The sequence below is a fragment of the Thermobia domestica genome, chromosome 17 (genome assembly GCF_964235325.1).
Source record: "Thermobia domestica chromosome 17, izTheDome1.hap1.1, whole genome shotgun sequence".
In the NCBI taxonomy this organism is placed as follows: Eukaryota; Metazoa; Arthropoda; class Insecta; order Zygentoma; family Lepismatidae; genus Thermobia; species Thermobia domestica.
Window position 1 is genome coordinate 141,837,137 of NC_137470.1, and position 19,746 is coordinate 141,856,882.

The 19,746-nt window shown below is 38.2% G+C and overlaps 1 protein-coding gene across 1 annotated transcript; it reads left to right on the plus strand.

Annotated features, from left to right (window-relative positions):
* The first annotated feature begins 6,740 nt into the window (after positions 1-6,740).
* On the plus strand, positions 6,741-18,852 carry LOC145673744 (uncharacterized). Its single transcript, XM_081743491.1, has 2 exons — positions 6,741-6,948; positions 16,232-18,852. The coding sequence occupies exons 1-2, from the start codon at positions 6,938-6,940 to the stop codon at positions 16,782-16,784; spliced, it is 564 nt and encodes a 187-aa protein (XP_081599617.1). The 5' UTR covers positions 6,741-6,937; the 3' UTR covers positions 16,785-18,852.
* The last annotated feature ends 894 nt before the right edge of the window (positions 18,853-19,746 follow it).

Sequence of the window (19,746 nt, forward strand, 5' to 3'; positions counted from 1 at the left end):
ACTCCCTCAATTTTTTTAATGATATTTTTTTCTGTTGTCTCGTTTCTAAAGCTACAAGCATGCCAAATTTCAACTTTGCAATTCAATCGGAAATGTCTACGATTTTACAATTTTGTAAGTTAGTCAGTCAGATCATACCCTCTATTTGTACCTCTTGCTCTATATTTTAGACTAGCCTTTGACCAGCTAGTGAACTCGCACTCAGACCCACCCGTTTTTTTCGGCTTACAGCCTCGCATCATATGTATTAGCCTTTGCTTCAAGAATGAACTTTGTGTATTTGCTCTTAATATTTTCTGAACTTTAGAGAGTGTAGACTTAAAGTAAAGTAGTCAATTTTGTCAATGTCGATGTTTATTTTATTTTATCAACGACGACGTATCCATAAAGAACAACTACCTTGATACGAACAGAAAAGGTTATCGAAGTAAGGACATTACAGTTGAATATGCGATTAACAGCTAGTAAGTTCCATTATACCCGTTTTTAGCTCGGGCTGCGGCCTCACACCACAAAAGCTCACAGTTCTACGGAATTTCAACTTTCTTCTCCTATTTTAACTACTTAAAAGATTGTGTATCCCAAGGAAACACTCATTTAAATAACATGGATATTTTTCATTTCCCCTTTAGACATCCTGAAAACTAAAAATATTTAGTTTTGGCAATTTTCCTGTGGGTTATCACGGAAAGCTACAATCATGCCGAATTTCAACTTTCCACGGCAAACGGAAGTACCAGTCAGTTCATGTATTTTTATGTATAGTTAGGATAGGATTACTATATATATATATATATATATATATATATATATATATATATATATATATATATACCGTGTATTAATCTCTTCGAGATTAACAAAATGGTGTGGGTGTGGTAAATCCAAATCCTTGTGCGCAGTTTTATAGAAATTAGAAGGAAACGAAACATAATACGAGGAAAAGTCCAAAAGTAAAGGGACTTGCAATTTCTCGCACTAGGGTTTGGTAACACTGCTAGTATCCAGCGCTGAATTAATGTCGTTTGCAACACTTCCATGTAACGTGTCGCTCTTATTTCCTCGTTAGTCGTTGGAGTGTAGCAGACCGTAAAACATGGCAGCTGCACTGTCGATCTGCACCAAGGAGGAAATGAGGGCAGTGATTCCCTTTTGGTTTGCGGAAAGTGATAAGCTTGAGGAAATTATTCGTCGAAAACCAGCGCAGTATGGTGATATCTGATATCGCAAAGCAAGATCTACGAATGGATAGAGCTTTTCAAACAAGGAAGAACTTCTTTATGTGAGAAGAAAAGATCGGGCAGGCCATCGACGTCAACGATGAATACATTATCACGAATTGGAAAGTAAGGCTGCGAGCATGGTTTGGAAATACCCAACATCAAGAGAAGTTAAGAAATTTAAACGTTAACCATCAGCTAGTTATTGATGCGGTGCAAAATTGGTTACAGGTGCAACAGAAAAACTTTTTTTTTCGGCAAAATCAAGAAACTTGTAAAACGTTGGGAAAAGTGCGTTGAAGTGCAGGGAGATTATGTAGAAAAGCATTGTATATTTCAGTTTTCTATCATTGGAATAAATGTATCTTTTCTCAAAATTCCCTTTACTTTTTGACTTCCCCTCGTACTTGATTAACAACAGACCACGTTGAAATGTTCACACTCTATTAAGCACGCATTCGTAACAGGATATCTTCCCTAATACACTCCTGGATTTGCCGACATTCGAACAAGGACCTTCGAAATTAAAAATGCTGGTTTGCCTCTTGGTTATACCTTTTAGACTAAAGAAGGTGGGTGAATAATAAATGTGAAAGCGCTGGTGGAACGAAAATGTGGGAGGAAACGGAGATTCGCAGGAAACACGCGGACACGATTATGTCTGCCCCAAGCTCACCTATCTTGTGATCGAACAAGGGATATCTCACATCAGAGGTGAGCGCTCTACCACTGAGCCACCCTAACCCCCCACCTTCACCGCGCATTGGGATTTGTAGTGCAATGCACTACCAGTTACACTATGAAGCCTTCGACCAAAGTTGTGTTATAAGTTATAAAAAAAAGACATGAAAATATTGATGGCATGCCATGTTTACGATGCCATAAAGAAGTTGTTCAGGTGGCCAATAACACAATGACTCACCACCACCTGGCATGAAACAGAGCCTTTTTTCCTGGGTTTCACTACAAATAAAATCTTCATTTTTGCGAACTGTTTCCCTTTCCGCGTTTTTGTTGTACTCTCCTTCATTGACTAGTGTTTGTGTTTTTGACTAGTGTTGGTGTTTTTTGTAGAAAGGAGCATTTCTCTCCCTCTCTTCTTTTCTAATTTTAACCACAAACTATACACGTGAGCTTCTAGCCTGAAACGAAGCTCATACTGTTTTATAAGACTAGGAGTACCTTTACGAAAGTTTCACGGAATATAATCATTAAAAATCCAGGAAAGATTCATATGTGTTGCGTATTTTGTATTGTCTCGGCTGCGGAGTGTGAACTTGCGTTGTGGAATAAATCGATATTATTGTGTGGCATAAATTTGCACTATGTACACTGCCCGACTTAAACATTATGACCGCCTACCTAACATCTCTGATGTCGTCCTTTGACTCGCAGGTTAGAGGTAATGCAGTTTAACATGGAAGCAATTGGACCTTTCTAGGTAGCTGGAGACGTAGCACTCCGCACATGCACACCCAAGTCACTTAATTTCTATGAATTCTGCGGGGTGAGGGGACGATGAGCTCAAATCTGATGTCCAATGACACCCCAAAGATGTTCCATTGGGTTAAGATTGGGTGACTGTGCTTTCCAAACTACTGAAGCACAATGTTTATCTTGTGGCAAGGAGTATTCTCATACTGGAAAACCCCGTTCCCATCTGGAAATATATCCGACATGAATGGGTGCACTGGATCAGCAATGGTCTGCCGATAGCTAGGGTATATCACATTGCTCCCACAAGCACTACCAAGTTCATGGATGATCATCTGTAAGTTCTGCAAAAAGTGAATCCGCCACCGTTTTCTCGTCATCCTACTATACACATCTCGAGGAGCTATTCCCTTAATAGACGACGGATTCTGACTCGATTCATATGTGAAACGCACTATCGTGATTCATTTGACCATGTAATATCCTGTAATTGCTCAACTGCCCAATGACGATGGTTATGTACCCATTTGTCGTCATTGATGATGCCGTGTTGTTAACACTGGTACATTTGTGAGACGTTGCCTGTAGAGGCTCATATCTAAGTGTACGGTAAACTTCGTGCTCAGATACATTCGTGCTTTACACACTGTTAAAATCTGTTAAGGTCTGCTGCTAATTGTATCGCAGTTTTCAGCTGCTAACCCAACCTCAAACGTCTAGGGTGTCCAACATTTTCATTGAGATGTTGCCTTCCACGTCTGGTACTTTAGTGCAGATTTCACCTTCCTTTTTCCATCTTTGGAAATTACATAAAATAAAATCTCAGTTTTACATCTCACTCTTATAGGCTAACGAAGACGGTGATGATGAGAAATTAATGAAATCGTAGAAAGAACGAAATAAGAAAAAATAGGAGAACCCCAAGAAAACCCATGCATACAGTATTTTTCACCACAAATCCCATTTGGTGCGAACTGGGATGAAACGAGAGATTCCACACAAAAATGTTGAAGGTTCAATAACTCGTTCACTGCATCTTTTGGAAAACACTAACCATGGTAGCTTGCGAACATTCGACAAGTCGCGCTATTTTCTTCCTAGCCATCTGACCATCACAATCTGGTTCCTATCAAACTCTGATAAATCTCTGGTATTGCAAATTCTACGCACAAGGATTGCACTGACTGACCGAAGGATGAATTTTCACATCATCGTCTGGCGAATGATTCTAATATGAACCTGTGTATATTACATGAATCCAGCGATTTCTCTCAAAATGTAATGGATGGTCATAATGTTTTGATTGGTCAGTGTATAATATATTCCATACTGTGTTTAATCCATTGACCTATATGTTTAATTCTTACTCCTTCCTTATATCTTAAAAGTGATTTCCAAGTACATATTTCTACGTCTTGCTGGTAAGATATGAGCTGTTCTGTTACAAAATATGTTAACTTCACAGTACCATTAATTGCCCAATCTCTCATTTGACGGTTCCAGATATCCAAGCACCCTCAACATGAATTTCGCAAGGAAACACTTTATTTTAAATTTGTTGCAATCATCCGGTGGCTCCAAACTACAATGGGACATATTCTTCTCGCTGTGTTGTGTATATTTTAGTATTAATTTTAGTATATTAAAATGCATATAAAGATGTTCTTTACCTTCAAAATTACAGGATGAAACGAGTTAACTAGAAAAGGGGTAGTAATAAATGAAGTGATGGGATAAGAAACACGTATCACACTTGTCGTTGTTTTCGATTACCCATCGTCCCTAACGCGCCTGCTCCCTATAGATACACTTTTGATAGTACACAAGCTTCATCCACTCCTGAACCAGAATAGCTGCAGTTCTTGGTTGTTGTAGCTACCTAACTCAGGTTAGTGCATGCTAACGCGGCTGCTCTCCTGTTTCGCTGTGCCCTAAACCGGAATAGGTTCAATTGTTGCTTGTAGGAAGCACCTACCACAACTTGCTCCATACTTAAGAATGACAGTTTATTATTATTATTATTATTATTATTATTATTATTATTATTTTGTTCTCGATAAATTTTACCAAGAAAATGTGCAATTTATAAGCTATAAACACCGCTTTACAAGAAACTATTATTTCAGGTGTCGAGAATTGAATTTGTTAAAAACTTACTGAGAAAACAAAAACATATCAAATGAAATCTTTCAGTTTACCCTCCCGCGTTTATGCCCTTTAAGCTAAGAGTGATGAGTGATGAAGGCAAGTGGAGCTTCCTCATGGCTAAGCGGTTAGCCTACGAAAAATGAAATGAAATGAAATCTTTGAGTTTTACGTCCCACACTTATGCCGGTTAGGCTAAAGGAGACGGTGATTATGAGAAATGAATGAAATGGTGGAATGAAGAAAGTGGGAGGAAACGGGAAAACCCCGAGAAAACCCACGCACACGGTGTTTGTCCACCACAAAGTTCACGGTGGGGCTGGGATAGAACCCGGGACCCCAGGCACCAGAGGTGAACGCTCTACCACTGAGCCACCGCTACCCCAGGTTAGCGTACGCGCTTCCGGTGTGGGAGATCCAGGTTTGATTCCTGGAGAGAGTTCATATCGTTCGGATTCCACGTTAATCAGTAGGTCCACGTCTTATATTACCTTGCTGCTGAACGGGACGGGAATGAGAATGTAAAAGAAAACAGGAATACGTCGAGAAAACCCACGGACACGATGTTGTAATCACAAATTTACTTGACCGAGGATCGAACCAGAACCCCAGGCACCAGAGGTGAGCGGTATACACTGTGTCACCTGTCCCCTTAATTGATATTGTAGTGGGATACATATTGTGTGTAAGAATAGGCCGTCATAAAAATGGTAATATTGCGGTTAAAATGAGTGAGTGCATATGAAAGAGGATTGTGTATGATATTAAATTCCGTTGACGCAGGAATTTTTCACACTCTAGGAAACCAGTATTTCATGTTTACAAGTGTAATGTTACAAGTGTGAAAGCAATACAAGAGCTGGTCTAGGGCTAAAACGAATGAATGCACATGAAAAATGTCTGTGTGACATACTAATTTTCACTTGTACAGTATTTCTGCACGATGAAACAAACCTATATTTTACGTTTAAAAGTATATATTTACATGTGCGAAATAATGTGATTTCGTGCGATATCAAGTGATATTCGCATTATGATTTTTTAGGTGTATACTTTCCGTCGCTGACACATCTGCTACCTGCGGAAGCACATCCGCGCTTCTGCATCCGCCCCAGTTGCGTTTCTGCCCGGTGGCTACCTAGTGCAAATTGGTTTGTGTTTTTCGCACAATAGTTTTTGTGGCATACGTTCGAACGCGTAATCATACCCTTAAGGGGAAGCCCTCGTAAAGTAAATGTGCTCCCATGAATGAAACTTCTGTATTAAAAATCAATTTGTAATGCGCCATAAGTGAATTTCGTTTGTTTTGTTTGTTTAATTTGAATTTAGCATCGCTTTCAGCAACGAGGCTATATGACACGTAGACCTACTGCTTTACGTGCAATCCGATCTACATGAGCTCCCGCTGGGAACCGAACACGGGTCTCTCACGTCGAAAGTGTGTACGCTAACAGCTTAGCCACAAGGGAACTCTGACTGGATTTGGTGATGAAATAATTACACATAATGGGATAGCAGGTAGTAGGATAGCTCGTAATCATTTCCGGGACACATCAGTTTGCATGTGTTTTACCAATCTGTACACAATTGTTTGGCCATGCGCCAGGGAAATGGCAGTCTACAACCTCTTAGAGAATCATTTAAAGCAAAACAGCAAAAGAAAATGTTTTTCTTATTGGACTGACTATTCTTAATGAGAACCCATATTGCTAATCTGTACCCGTTTTGTCTTTTTTTGCATATCTTATATCCATAAAACCTAATATATTCAATAATTACACTCATTTCAATTACAAAAAAATCGGTATGTGATCAAAATTATAATTTGAAATGTATTTTAAGGTAGGTACAGAAAATAATTAGTTTGTAATTCTGTTTTTAATTTATTAAATTTTATATTCTTGAAGTTAATCAAATGAAAACTTTTTTCTTTAGCAGTTTATTTTGTTTGTGAACAAATCATTATGCACATTTGCTGCACTTAATTACAAGAACTGTTGGAAAAGCACCACACTAATGAATATCTGTACTTTGAACCTTATTTCTTATGGTTCTGGTAACAGTGCTGACGTTAGAAGTTGGAAGATCAATTAACGCTGGAACGCTTCACAGAGCGAATTCTTGATTTTCATGAGAAGATGTCTGAAAGGTAATGAGAACTACTTAAATATTTTAATAAATTATCATATCTTGATCACTTTGATATAGTTTTTAACGATTGTTATTAAACTGTAGCCCTAATAACGTGAGTTTTTCTTTAAAAAAAGACATAATGGAACTTCGTAAAGATGGTGCCAATTTCATTTTAAAAATCAGTGTTTAAATTTTAAATTTGGGTTAATATGAGATAGCTGCACTTGTTTTCAATAATTCTAAAGCTGTTTTGGTGCCTGTTCAAAATAAATAATACATATTTCGCGAGTATTTAAAGTTTGAAATAATCGAATTTATATTATCAAGTTCCCAAGTCGTAGATTTTCAGTTGTTTGAAATTAAAAATTTGATTTAGAAGAAAAATGTTTCATTCATCATGTAGTTCAAAATAAAATCAATAATATTGATACGTGTTTTAATAGTGAATGGAAATATAATTACAAAGCTTTATGTTATAAAGTAGTGGCAATTTGATTTTAGTTAACTCTGAATTAAACCAAAGGTATTTTATATATTCTAAGAGTGGTAATAATTTAGACTTTTGAAAATGAAATTAAGCCATCGTACTTACTATAATTATTATTATTTTATTTTGGTAGCCTTACATAAATGTCAGTTTTGAAAGTAATTTGTTATGCATTTTCTTTTTGTTGCCCTTTTTTATCCTATGTGCTTATTTGTATATGTTTTTTATCTTTAAGTATTGTCCCTAATATTGAATATCATTTTTAAAATAATTCTAAAGATTTTTTGTGAATAACACGGAATTTGTCTAATCGTAAGAGTTTGTAAATAGATGCGGTGCTGATGAATTTTATGAGTGCCAAAAGTTGGAAATCTCATGGAATAAACTTGTTGTTTGAAGTAAAAGAGATAATACATAACTAACTAACTAACTCTATGGCCTATGGAACCCGGAGGTTCAATGCCGCGTTCACAAAAGCTCTCCACTGACTTCTATCCTTAGCTAACTGCATCCAGTTTCTACTTTGTATTCCTATCTCTGCGAGATCCATCTTAATATTATCCTCCCATCTGCGCCTAGGTCTTCCTAATGGTCGTTTTCCTATGGGTCTTCCAGTCAAGACTTTGAAAGCGTTTCTACTTTCTTCCATTCTAGCTACATGGCCTGCCCACCTAAGCCTCCTAGACTTGACGACCCTAACAATGTTGGGTAAACCGTATAAACTATGTAGTTCCTCGTTATGAAGTTTCCGCCATTCCCCATTCTCGTTCCTCTTGGGTCCGAATATTCTTCTCAGGATCTTGTTCTCAAATACTTTCAGTCTATGTTCAGAGATAATACATAAGGAACGCAATATTCTCTGTATGACTACTTTCAAATTTCCGTACAGATTTACTTTATGCATGCACAAATGTATGTAACGATGTTTACTTGCTACTCTCACTATACTGCTGCACAGCCTTCGATGTTTTTGGAACATGAGTGGACCCTGGCGTAGCTCAGGTGTTTAGCATATGAATCCAAATTAATCCCCCATCTAAGTTTCTCGGGGAACGCGGATGGCGTGTAAAAATAATCAAGAACGATCGATATTAGTGTCCAATCCATAGTTTTCGGGTTCACTGAGATGTATAGTAGCACTCACTGTGCTGCTTGAGTCCAAGATCAGCCCCTGATGCATGGGGTCCTTGGTTCGATCGCCAATTGAGCTTTCTGGTAGGAATGGCTGGAACCAGTTCCTGGGAACTGGTTTTCGTCTCTGAACGGATCCGATTCCGGAACCGGGTTTTCAGATCCAGGTCTGGAACCGGATTTTCGGATTCAGGCCTGGAACCGGTTCCCAAGATCCGGTTCTGGAACCAGGTTTTCGGATCCAGATCTGGAACTGGTTCTTAAAACCTGACCTCCAAGAACCAGTTCCTCGCAGAACCGGAACTTTGTGGCCATCCATACGCTAAACAGGAACTTCTAGGAGGCTGTGTGCTAGATGAAATGGAAGCGACAGGCAGGCGCCCAGGTGGCGGCCGCTTGTCACATTTGGCTATACATACTGGGTAACTTGCATTGGCTAAACAGGCAAACTCATTTGGCTAAACATCCAATGGTAGAACAAATTTTTTCTGGGGGCACAAGCGGATCTGGGCGGGGAGCGCACAAGCGCGTGGTCCTCTTTGCAGGGTTTTGAAGGTGAACTTCGTGCTACCTTTACCGGTCTTTGTGGGATTTTAGATCCAGGTCTGGAACCGGTTCCTAAGATCCGGTTCTGAAACCGGGTTTTCGGATCCAGATCTGGAACCGGTTTCTAAGATCCGGTTCCGGAACCGAGTTTTTCGGATCCAGATCTGGAACCGGAACGGGTTCTGAAATCCGGATCTCCAAGAACCGGTTCCACCGGAACTTTTTGTCCGTCCCTACTTTGTGGTGGTCAAACACCGTGTGCATGGGTTTTCTCGGAGTTCTCTCGTTTTTTTCTACTTTCTTCATTTCACAATTTCATTCATTTCTCATCATTCCTATCTCCTTTAGTCTATCCAGTATAAACGTGGGACATAAGATTTAAAGATTTTATTTCATTTTTCCAAGATCAGCCCCATTACTATTTGGCAAGTTTGGGAGTGGAAAGGAGTGACAAGTTAAAATAGTCGAAAACGACTGATAGTTGATTCCAAACCATAATTTTCTGAATCACTGAGATGAATAGTGACACTCCAAATTCCTTTTAAGTCCAAATTCATCTTCCATGATTATTCTAAGGGAGGAAGGGGGTAAAAATACTTCTATGTACCTCCCCCTGGGAAGAACGAGTATTTAAAATAATATAATAAAATTAATAAGGTATTTGTTTATATGGACATGATAGCTCAGTTGTAGATCGCTCACTTCTAGTGCGATGTCTTCCTGGTTCGATCTCAGGTTATATGAGTGTGTGGTGGACAACACCATGTCAATGTTTTTTTTTTCGTTTCCTACCACGTTTTTATTCTATCAGTTTTCTCATGATCTTTCTCTTTTATCAACCGTCCATCTCTTTTAGCCTAAAGGGTTTAGCTATGAAGCAATATACTAAATATTAAACTTATATACAGGGTGTTTAAGAAGTAGGGAACAAACTTAGGGCGGTCGCTCTGGAAGTAGAAATAGAACAAAAAGCACATTTGAATGCATGTTCGGCAGTGAGTAATTCAGAAGTTACAGGCTCTCGAAATCATAGGATAATGAAATTTTTAGCTGAATATTGTCAAAGTATATGCAAAGTATAGACTCATAACCTTATCCATGTTATGAGACTTTAAAGAGTCATGCAGTAATAGCATGTAAAATTTCCTCATAAGACGCAAAGAATTCCTGACAGCTAAAGAAGTTAACGGATGTAAATGTACATGTACAAGATTGCCAATCACTAACAAACAATAACTTGTATGTGAAATGACGATATTCTACATGGTGAAGAACGTAATATTCGATGTGTGCGACCTCAAATTTAAGAAGTAAAAATGCATGTCTTCGTTTTGAATAACTTGTAATAATTTTGATTACTTGTGATTTTCCTTATGACAAGTACTCACTGTGACCATGAATGGTTATGATTTGTCTTGCAGCTAATTAGCAAGGATCGGCAAGTTTGCTCAAAATCCCAGGGCTGTTGTAAACAGAATATGTCCCATATATAAGGAGGATTTAAATGACAAGTTACGAAAAGTCATACAAACCAAACCGGTTGAAATAGGAATATGCCGCTTTGAGATAACGTAGTACGAAATCTAGGAAAGAGAATGTAGTGTCTGGCGTGGTTGTGCGCAAGCGCGGGTGCCTCTCACATGACGCAAGAGAGAATCAGGCAGTTGTGTGTTCCGTCCAATCGACGCAGAAATCATGGCGTGTGAGGAAATAATGGCGTTCACAAATCACATTGCAAATTCGACGATTGAGAAACAGTAAGATTTTATCAAATTTCTGACTGCGGAAGGGGCTAAATCGACCGATATTCATCGCCTGATAGTGGCCCTATATGGGGGAGACTGTGTGTCCGACACGTCAGTGAGAAAGTGGAGTACCCGTTTTCGTGAAGACCGGAAGAGTTTGAGTACTGACCAGAGACCATGCCAGGCAAATACGGTAATCTTGGCCGAACTCACCGACAACGTGAACGGCCTGGTGAGAAGTGATCGCCGTGTCACAATGCGAATGTTGGTAGTGATGGTGAGGGGCCAATGTTGGAACAGTGTGGACAAGTGTGCACGACATGTTGGGTTACTGGAAGGTCTGAGCGCAGGGGTTCTGAAGACGCTCAGTAAACCGCAAAAGGAACTGCTTATGGGGACTTGTTCCGGTATCACTGCAACACTTGTTCCGGTATCATGAAGACCTCGCATTCTTGAAGCGGATCGTTGCCGGTGACGGGAGCTGGTGCCATAACTTCAAGCCAGAGAGGAAGAGAGACAGCATGCAATGGAAGCATGTGTCGTCATCTCCAAAAAAATTCAAAGCTGTGCTCCCAGCAAGCAAACTTATGCTGACGGTTTTCTTCAACGTTCCAGGTCCGATATTCATCGAATTCCTCGAGCAAGGAAAAATCATTCACAGTGACGTGTACTGTGAAACAGTCTGTAGCCTACGCAAGTACAAGAGGAAACAGCGTGGTCTGCTCACGGAGGGAGTGATTCTGCTCAACAATAACGGTCGTTCACACGTCTCCCAGGTGACAAAAATATATTGGACAAGTTCACGAAGTAGTAGCTTGAGCATCCACCCTACAGCGTAGACATGTCGCCCTGCGAAAACGCTTCAACTCAGACAACGAACTGAAGGACATAGTGGAATGTTTAGTTTTTGATTGGGAAGACAACTACAACAACCATAAGAATAACAAATTAATCACTAATTATTTTCATGAGTACCATATGTGAAATTTCTAATTCAACTGGTCTATTAGTGCTCTCCATAGGATTAATTATATGCCTGAGAAAATACAAAAAGAGCATTAAACTGTAGAACTAGTATTGAATATTGTATTCTTGACGTTTCGGTACCCCTGATACCTTTCTCAGTAGACGTACAAACAAAATGTACACTTCTCACAGTGTCACAATGCACTTTTACCGGTATATTTTGCCACAAAAAAACCTACTCAGATCTACTGAAGAAGATAGCAGGGGCTGTCGAAACCACCTGGATTGGAATATTGAATGATACAAAAGATGAAATAAAGGATAAGTGCAAAGAAATGTTTCGTTATTCTTATAAACATGCAGCAAATCACATCGTTAGAAAACTCAAATGAAAAAATATAAAATAAAATCAAATTTACAGTTTTATATTCTACAATTATGCTTTGTGGGCTAAAGGAGAAGGATTATTAATGAAAATGATTATGAAAGAATCGGTGGAATGAACACGTGGGGGAAACAGAAGCATCCTAAGTAAACACAATTACACAATGCATACCCAAACTCGCATGGCTTTAGATCGAACCAGAGACCCTAGCACTAAAGGTGAACGCTGTAGCACTGAACCACCGTACCCATTAAATATCAAATTACATTTACAATAACAATAATAATATAGCAGTGTAACAATAAAATGGCGTGTTAAATGAGTGAACTTACTATTGTAGCATCAAACAGTCTGAGCAATTTTTGAAGAATGTTCTATACAGTTTTATTTTTCCTTCTCATTTCGAATCAACATTCACCGAAAGTGTCCTCCACAAACTGCAAAACATTTTCCTGTAGAGATGTATTCTCTTTCCACCATATTTATTGTTGAAATAAAGTTGAAGAGTGTGGTATGTCAGATCACTAATGACCTTCTGTACGACAACCTTGCTCACGACGTCCTTTCTGCTCCTTCAATGTTCCATTTGCTCTTCGAAAACCTTTCCGATCCACGATAAATCCTAAGAAAGGATAACCATGTGATCCAACATAAACGCACTGCTCCTGCAAGAGAAACGAGTAGGAGAGATAAAAAAGAGTGTACAAGTTCAGCACAAAAACACTAGTATTTAACCCTTAATTACTAATCCCGGGTGAAAAACGCCTAAGAGAATTATTTTCGTTTACCGCCAAAACAGGTTAGCACGTACAAAAATATCTTTCGGTGTATTTTTTTTTATCACTCAGTGTGCTAGTGGCAGTAAAAATGTACAGACGTCTGGAGTTTGACTACTGCATTGAACATAGGGAGAAAATACACTCGGGGTTAGTAATAGTGTGAATATACAAATGATTAATAATTAAGGGTTAGCAAACTGTAAAAATAAAACTATCCAAAGTTGAAATTTTCATGTAAGTAATTTACGTAGCATTAAGGGTTACTGATGAAACATTAAGGAACCTTGGTGGCTCAATGACAGAGCACTCAATGCTTGCGTGTGGGGCCTCTAGTTCGATCCCAGTCAAGTAAATTAGGTGATAGAAAAACACTTTGTGAGTGGGTTTTCTCATGGTTTTCTTTTGTTCTAACACCATTATAATTGACCTCATCAATACTGCCCAAATCTCAGGAGATATTCTTTCGGAAGCGGGAAGTTTCAATCTACTGGAGGTGAAAAGCAATATTATCAAAATACTGGGGATCTACATTGAGTACGATCCCCCCGGCTAACCAGCTGAAATCATAACTTTATAGTTATTTCCTTAAATGTGACCACGAAGATTCAATCCTTCCTTGCAGGTCAAGAACTAGTGCAAAGGTCCTGGGTTCGTTTCCCAGTGAAAAAAAGACCTTCTAAAAGTTGAACGAACTAGATGGCTTGGATTTCATGTTACACTTTAATCTCATGTGTCATATTGCCCTGTTCCTGAAAGGGAAGCCAAGTCTAATTCAACTACCCACCGATCGAAAATACACCATTTACAGAATATATTAAGATGTCACATCGGTGACGAAAAAAACTATATATTTCTTCAAAACCACTACCGGTTATATTGTTTTTGAGGCAGCTGCATGTCTAACCCATAAAATACCTAGAAGCGTTGCTCATTAGTATCAGGTGAAAATAATGCATTGTCGTCATTAACCGGTAGTCAATCGATTACAATAGCATTACAGTACGTAGTGAAAAGTTGTGTGTACGGAGTAACATATACGAAGATGGAGGAGGCGTTTTCTTCCTTGACATTGTACTCGAGATAAATAATGGTCATTACCCCCCGTATGGAAAACATTTTTCGTCGAAAAGCTGTTTCTTTTTTTAATGGTCTCTTCAATGACGAATCAGGTGCACTCACCCTGACATTCAAAATATTCAGGTGACCTCAGGATCTCATGATAGCAGGCCTCGTGGGGGGAGCACAATCTGCCAGTCTATGCGCCCTCTGGCATGCTACTATTATACTTGTCCTTTAATATCCATCCATTTGTATTACATAAGCGCTGAACGTTTTATATGAAGCACCTGGAATATACAGGTTAGATTACTAAGGTATGTCTAGACTTGAGTGGATTATTCCTCTAACAGCAGCCAACAAGAAAATATCTATGACCATGTATATGACAGTGCATCGTTCCAAAGAGATACATATTGTTCTATAATATGCTCATTAAAAGCAGGACGCCCGTAATGCGGAAAACATGGCAGTCGTTGTTCAGATAGTAATTTGGTACACTTCTATTAGCAACATTTTTCGCAATGTGAGACAGTATCCTTTTCGATTCTCGAGAGGAGTATGTTGTTTCAAAAGACGTTGTTTCTAGCCATTATTGCCAAAATACCACCTGCCACTTCACTTCTAAGGTACGCTGGTAACTGTTTCCAGGATATCAGTGTGTGTGTCTGTTTCACCGATGGTCTGTTCACCTGTGTTATCACACGGTTTTGGAGATATACAAGGTGAATTACAAGATACGTCACATGCACATAGGTGGATAGAGATGGAATGATGAGAACGACTACTGAGTGTTGCACTTAACTATTTCAAGTTTGAAAATGACACACACTTCTCAGGAAGGAGCAGGGCCATGATCCAACACTGGGCACAAAACTATTAGAATTGTCCAGCATGATCACTATTTGGACGACTAGGGTTATGTTTCCATTATGATGGGCATTCTGTCAACCACTAACCATATTCGCTAATACTCTGTATAACTCCGGAACGTTATAGAATAACATATATACTAATATAGACTTTTCTGTTGCCTGTTTTTAAAGGAATCTGCTGAAGTTTGGACATACCTTAGCAATTCGCCCTGAATATACAGGGTGATTATAAATGGTTGATTGCGTTTTAGAGGACTGTATTTAAAAGAACGTATAACAATATAGTGACGAATTAAATATTAAAATCTACAAAAATACACAAATTTCAGATCTACAGATGCAAATGTTCGATGTTGCTTCCTTTCGTCACACGTCTATACGCTTGTCTACATTCTTTCAGTTGCGGCCTCATTTATATTGTTTAAGCTAAAGAAGACGGTAATGACGAGAATGAGTGAAACAGTGGAATGAAGACAGCAAAATGAAACGGGAGAGTCCGGTGAGAACACACGCATGCAATATTAGTCCATCAAAAAACCTACAAGGACAGATCAGTACAGGGATTCGGTGCATCAGAGGCGAATGATCTACCACTGAACCATCATGGTCTTATGCGGTACTCCAGTTTGCCCACACACGCTCTATAATATCCCTACTAATAGTGATAAATACAGTTGTAATGCAACATTGTAGTTCATCCAAAGTTATTGATAGTGGGGGCACATACATTGTCTTTCACATGTCCCCAAAGGCAAAAGATCAACTGTCAGATCGAGAGATCTAGGAGGTCATGCAAAAATGATAACCCGTCTTAAGCGAATCACCCAATTGTAATTACCAATGCTACAATTTAGCAGTGGTTTTAAGAGTTCTTCGTTCAGGTAGCACATAGATGTGTGTTGCGTGACAAAAAGAAGTCACATTGAGCATTTGTGACAGTGTGTCTGAAACTTGGACATTAAAGATCAACTGCCAGATCGAGAGATCTAGGAGGTCATACATAAAGCACTAACTCGTTTTCAGAGCATCACACAATTCCAATTTTTAAGAGTTTTTTGTTCAGGTAACACATAGATGTGTTGTGTGACTAAAGGAAGCCACATTGAACATTTGTAACAGTATGTCTGAAACTTGGACAGTTTTTTGTAAACTTTGATGTGTCATTCATAGTCATATGCGTTAGACATTTTTGATACAGTTTTTCTTTTCTTTTTTTTTTTCTAAACGAAATGGATCAGTAAGAATCACATTGTACATATTTAATATGTGTATGTGGATGTTACAGTCTGTTAAATTGTAAACATGCTTCTTTCTTTCTTTCCTTACCAGTAACGATTGTCAAAAGGAGGTTACTCCTAAATTGCTAGGGTGTAACCATTGTACTCCAGGAGATATTGATGATCAAATAACTTATAAATACCCCGATTTGCTTAAAGTTTATCTTATTCCTGATTTTAGTCGACCGCCTTCTCAGACACTTGAGACAATCCATGAGGAAGGCTCAAACGAGATTAAAGTATTCGGGGAGAAGAAATCTAGACGATTGAACATGAAAGGTCCAATACCAAAAGAAGAACAACAAAGAGTGTTTCGTATGAGTAAATGTGTAGACCGAAAGATAAGGAAAAGCAAAATAGTGCGACTGAAACATACAAACAATTATTTAGGAAATTTGATTGATCGGTTAGAAAGAAGACAGAAGATTCACCAGCGCTTGCCTGCTCCTCAGAAACGACCTGAAATCACATCGAAATGCGAAAATATGCTTAATCGTTTAAAAAAACTCAAAGCTGAAATTCCCCTAGAAGCACTTCGAATTAGAAAGGAGAAGCTGGCTGCCGAAAAGGAGATAATAGCTGGTTACTATTCAAGTTACCTGTGAAACATTCGGAATTGCCAAACCGTTTCACGGAATTCGTCATTTCAATGTTAATGTTAATGTTAATGTTAATTAATTTAATTTTAATTGAATGTAATATTAATGTATGTCTATTACTGTTTTTTTTAATGAAATATGATTAGTGTATTCTGTACTACATGATAATTTTTAAAGTCCTGTACGATTCAGAAAACTGAACATTTGTAAGGTATAATTTATAAGTTTGTGTATTTTTATATCAGTACATAGAGTAGGTTAAGTGCTATACGTATATGTACTTCAAATTCCGATTGGACTAAAACTCGTCTTATAGTTAGTAGGTGTGTGCTGAACAGTTAATTTGTAAGTATTTGTTACAATCCAAAATTCGCTTACCTTTTTTTAACACATTGGCCTGAATTACCCAAGGTTATGTACCAGGCCGAGGCCTTTTTCATGTGTGTATAATTTTCATACACATGGCATGTGAAGTTAATTTCTGCTAGGCCACGTATATAAGAATTATGCACAACCTGTAATAACAAATCAATATTCCTTTCAGCAATTTCGATGAATGACGTTTATTTTTTGGGAAGAATAGAGCAAACATATTATAAACATAGAATATTTAATACCTCAAGAGCTTGGTTTACAAATTCGCAGCTGATATTTAAATTAATTATTAGGTAGTACTTTGTTTTACAAGTGTGAATAATGAAAAAATATTCCAAGCACATGAATTTTTTATTTGGACAACCCTTACAGTTTGTGATGACTTGCTTTGATTCTCTTATTGATTCAACTCGATCAAATTTTTGCGATTACTTTTTTATAATATGATGCACCTGTTTCTTTTGTTGCCAGTTTCTTACAAAACATGGTTCCGTGAAATTGATGTTCCTGGTGACCATGGTACATCTTTCGGATTCCAATATTTATCAACAAGTGCAAATTTCTCTCGAAATTCAGCTGCATACACATTTTTTTTCAAATACTTGCTTTTAGATAGCATGAGCATTGACAGTTGCCGTATTTGTGAGGAGCTAGAATGTAATCTTGCGGTACCATTTCACTTCTTTTCATACAGTTGAGGCGTAAGATGTCATTCGATCTGGCACGTCAATGAAGGATTTTTGCGGCATTAGATTTCAAAATTGTGGATGTTTTTTTGGCTGCTTCTTTTCCTGTTGTGGTTTCCACTATTTCTGGAACTTCTTTAGTGGCCAGAAACAAGACATCTCTGTTGTCCTTCCATTTTCCTACAATAACTTTGTATTACTCTGCATGCATAACATTTCACATTTTTTGACCCTTTCCTTAACTACGGTCTTTGGATTGTACTTTCTGTTATTCCTTAATGAACCAGCGAGGTAGGTAAAATGTTCGTTCAACTTATGGACTAAGGCAACGCTTGTGTAGTAATTGTCGACCTGCAGAGTGCGTGAGACATTCAACAATGGACCCATCAACTCCATCACTACATGAAAAGACACTACGTGATCTGCGGGAGCAATCTCCTTCCCGGCATACGCTTTCACATGCCAAGTATAGCCTCCCTGGACATACAACTTGAATAGCTTTAGACCATATTTATATTTTCCCGGAATACACTAGGGAAATCCCAGTCTTCCTCTGAACGGCACCATAGTTTCATCAATGCATATTTTCTCACCAGGACAGCATACTTCGTAAAATTTATCGTTTATTAGATTAACTAATGGTAAAAGTTTGTGCAGTTTGCCTTTGTTTGGGCCAGAATTGTCCGAAAAATGTAGCATATTCAAAAAAAAAAAACTCAAACCTGATGCGGTGCAAAGCCTTATTTAACCCATGTTTGTACAGTACAATCTTCGACCAATAGTTTTCGAGTGTAGGTTTCACATGATCAGCAATTCCCTCATTACAGGTTGTGGTAAAATTATTCATATTCCCAATTGCACCATGCTAAGTAACTTCGGAGACGTCTCCGTAGGCACATTTTTTGGTTTCCCAATAGTTGGTCTTTTTCTTTTTCTCGGTATACATGCATTAGAATCATCGGAATCACGATCAGAACTCTCGGAAGAGTATTCAGGATTATAGCTGTCAGATACTTCGCCAAACAAACTGGCCTTACTGTCATTGAGAGCACTTACCTCGTCCAACTAAACCACAATTGTCTCTGTGTCGGACATTGTCACAAACTCACAAGAAAACAAGCTCAAATTTTCAGAGAAACTCGACAAAAAAAACACGCATAACTTCTAGTAACGTTGACGCGCGAGTTACCGCCAGTGTAACAGAGATCGTAAACACAAAGAAACAGTTGACAGCAGTATAAACAAAGAGTCGACTGTCACAGTATCTATCAGCGAATTTTGGAACCAAAAGTGTACGGCCAAGGCAACTATTCATCCATTTGAATTCAATGTAGCTATGTATACGAATTATGCGTACGGTCTAGAATATGTGTATTTATTTGATGCACCTGGGGGAAAGTCACCTTGTGTATCAATTCCATACACATGGCACCCAATTTGTTAAACAGTTTAATCTCGTTAATGTGTTTAACAGTTTAAGCACTAAAATTGATCGCCTTCAGCATTGCAACTTGCTTCAAATTTTTATGTACCATATTGTCGTTGGGCAATACTTTTACCTCAAAAACTAAGATTTATAATTAACACCAGTACTTTGTATGATTTTACAAGATCTATTGATCGCCGTATGATTCATAGGCTTGACTTCTGTAATATCGAGTTTGTGAGAAGGCGTATCTCAAGGTGAAAGCACAGTTGGTGCATTACCAAAACGCATTGTGATACAGGATGATCAAAACCTGTAATAAGTTCAGTAAAAAAAAAAAAAAAAAAAAGTATAGAAAAATGGTTTCGAATGTTTGTTTGAAAATTTGAAACCAATAATAAAACAAAGTAAGACTACTTTTGGACCAATCAGTGTGTATTTTCAATGTGTTACTGTTTTTATTTATTCTTCACCACAACCA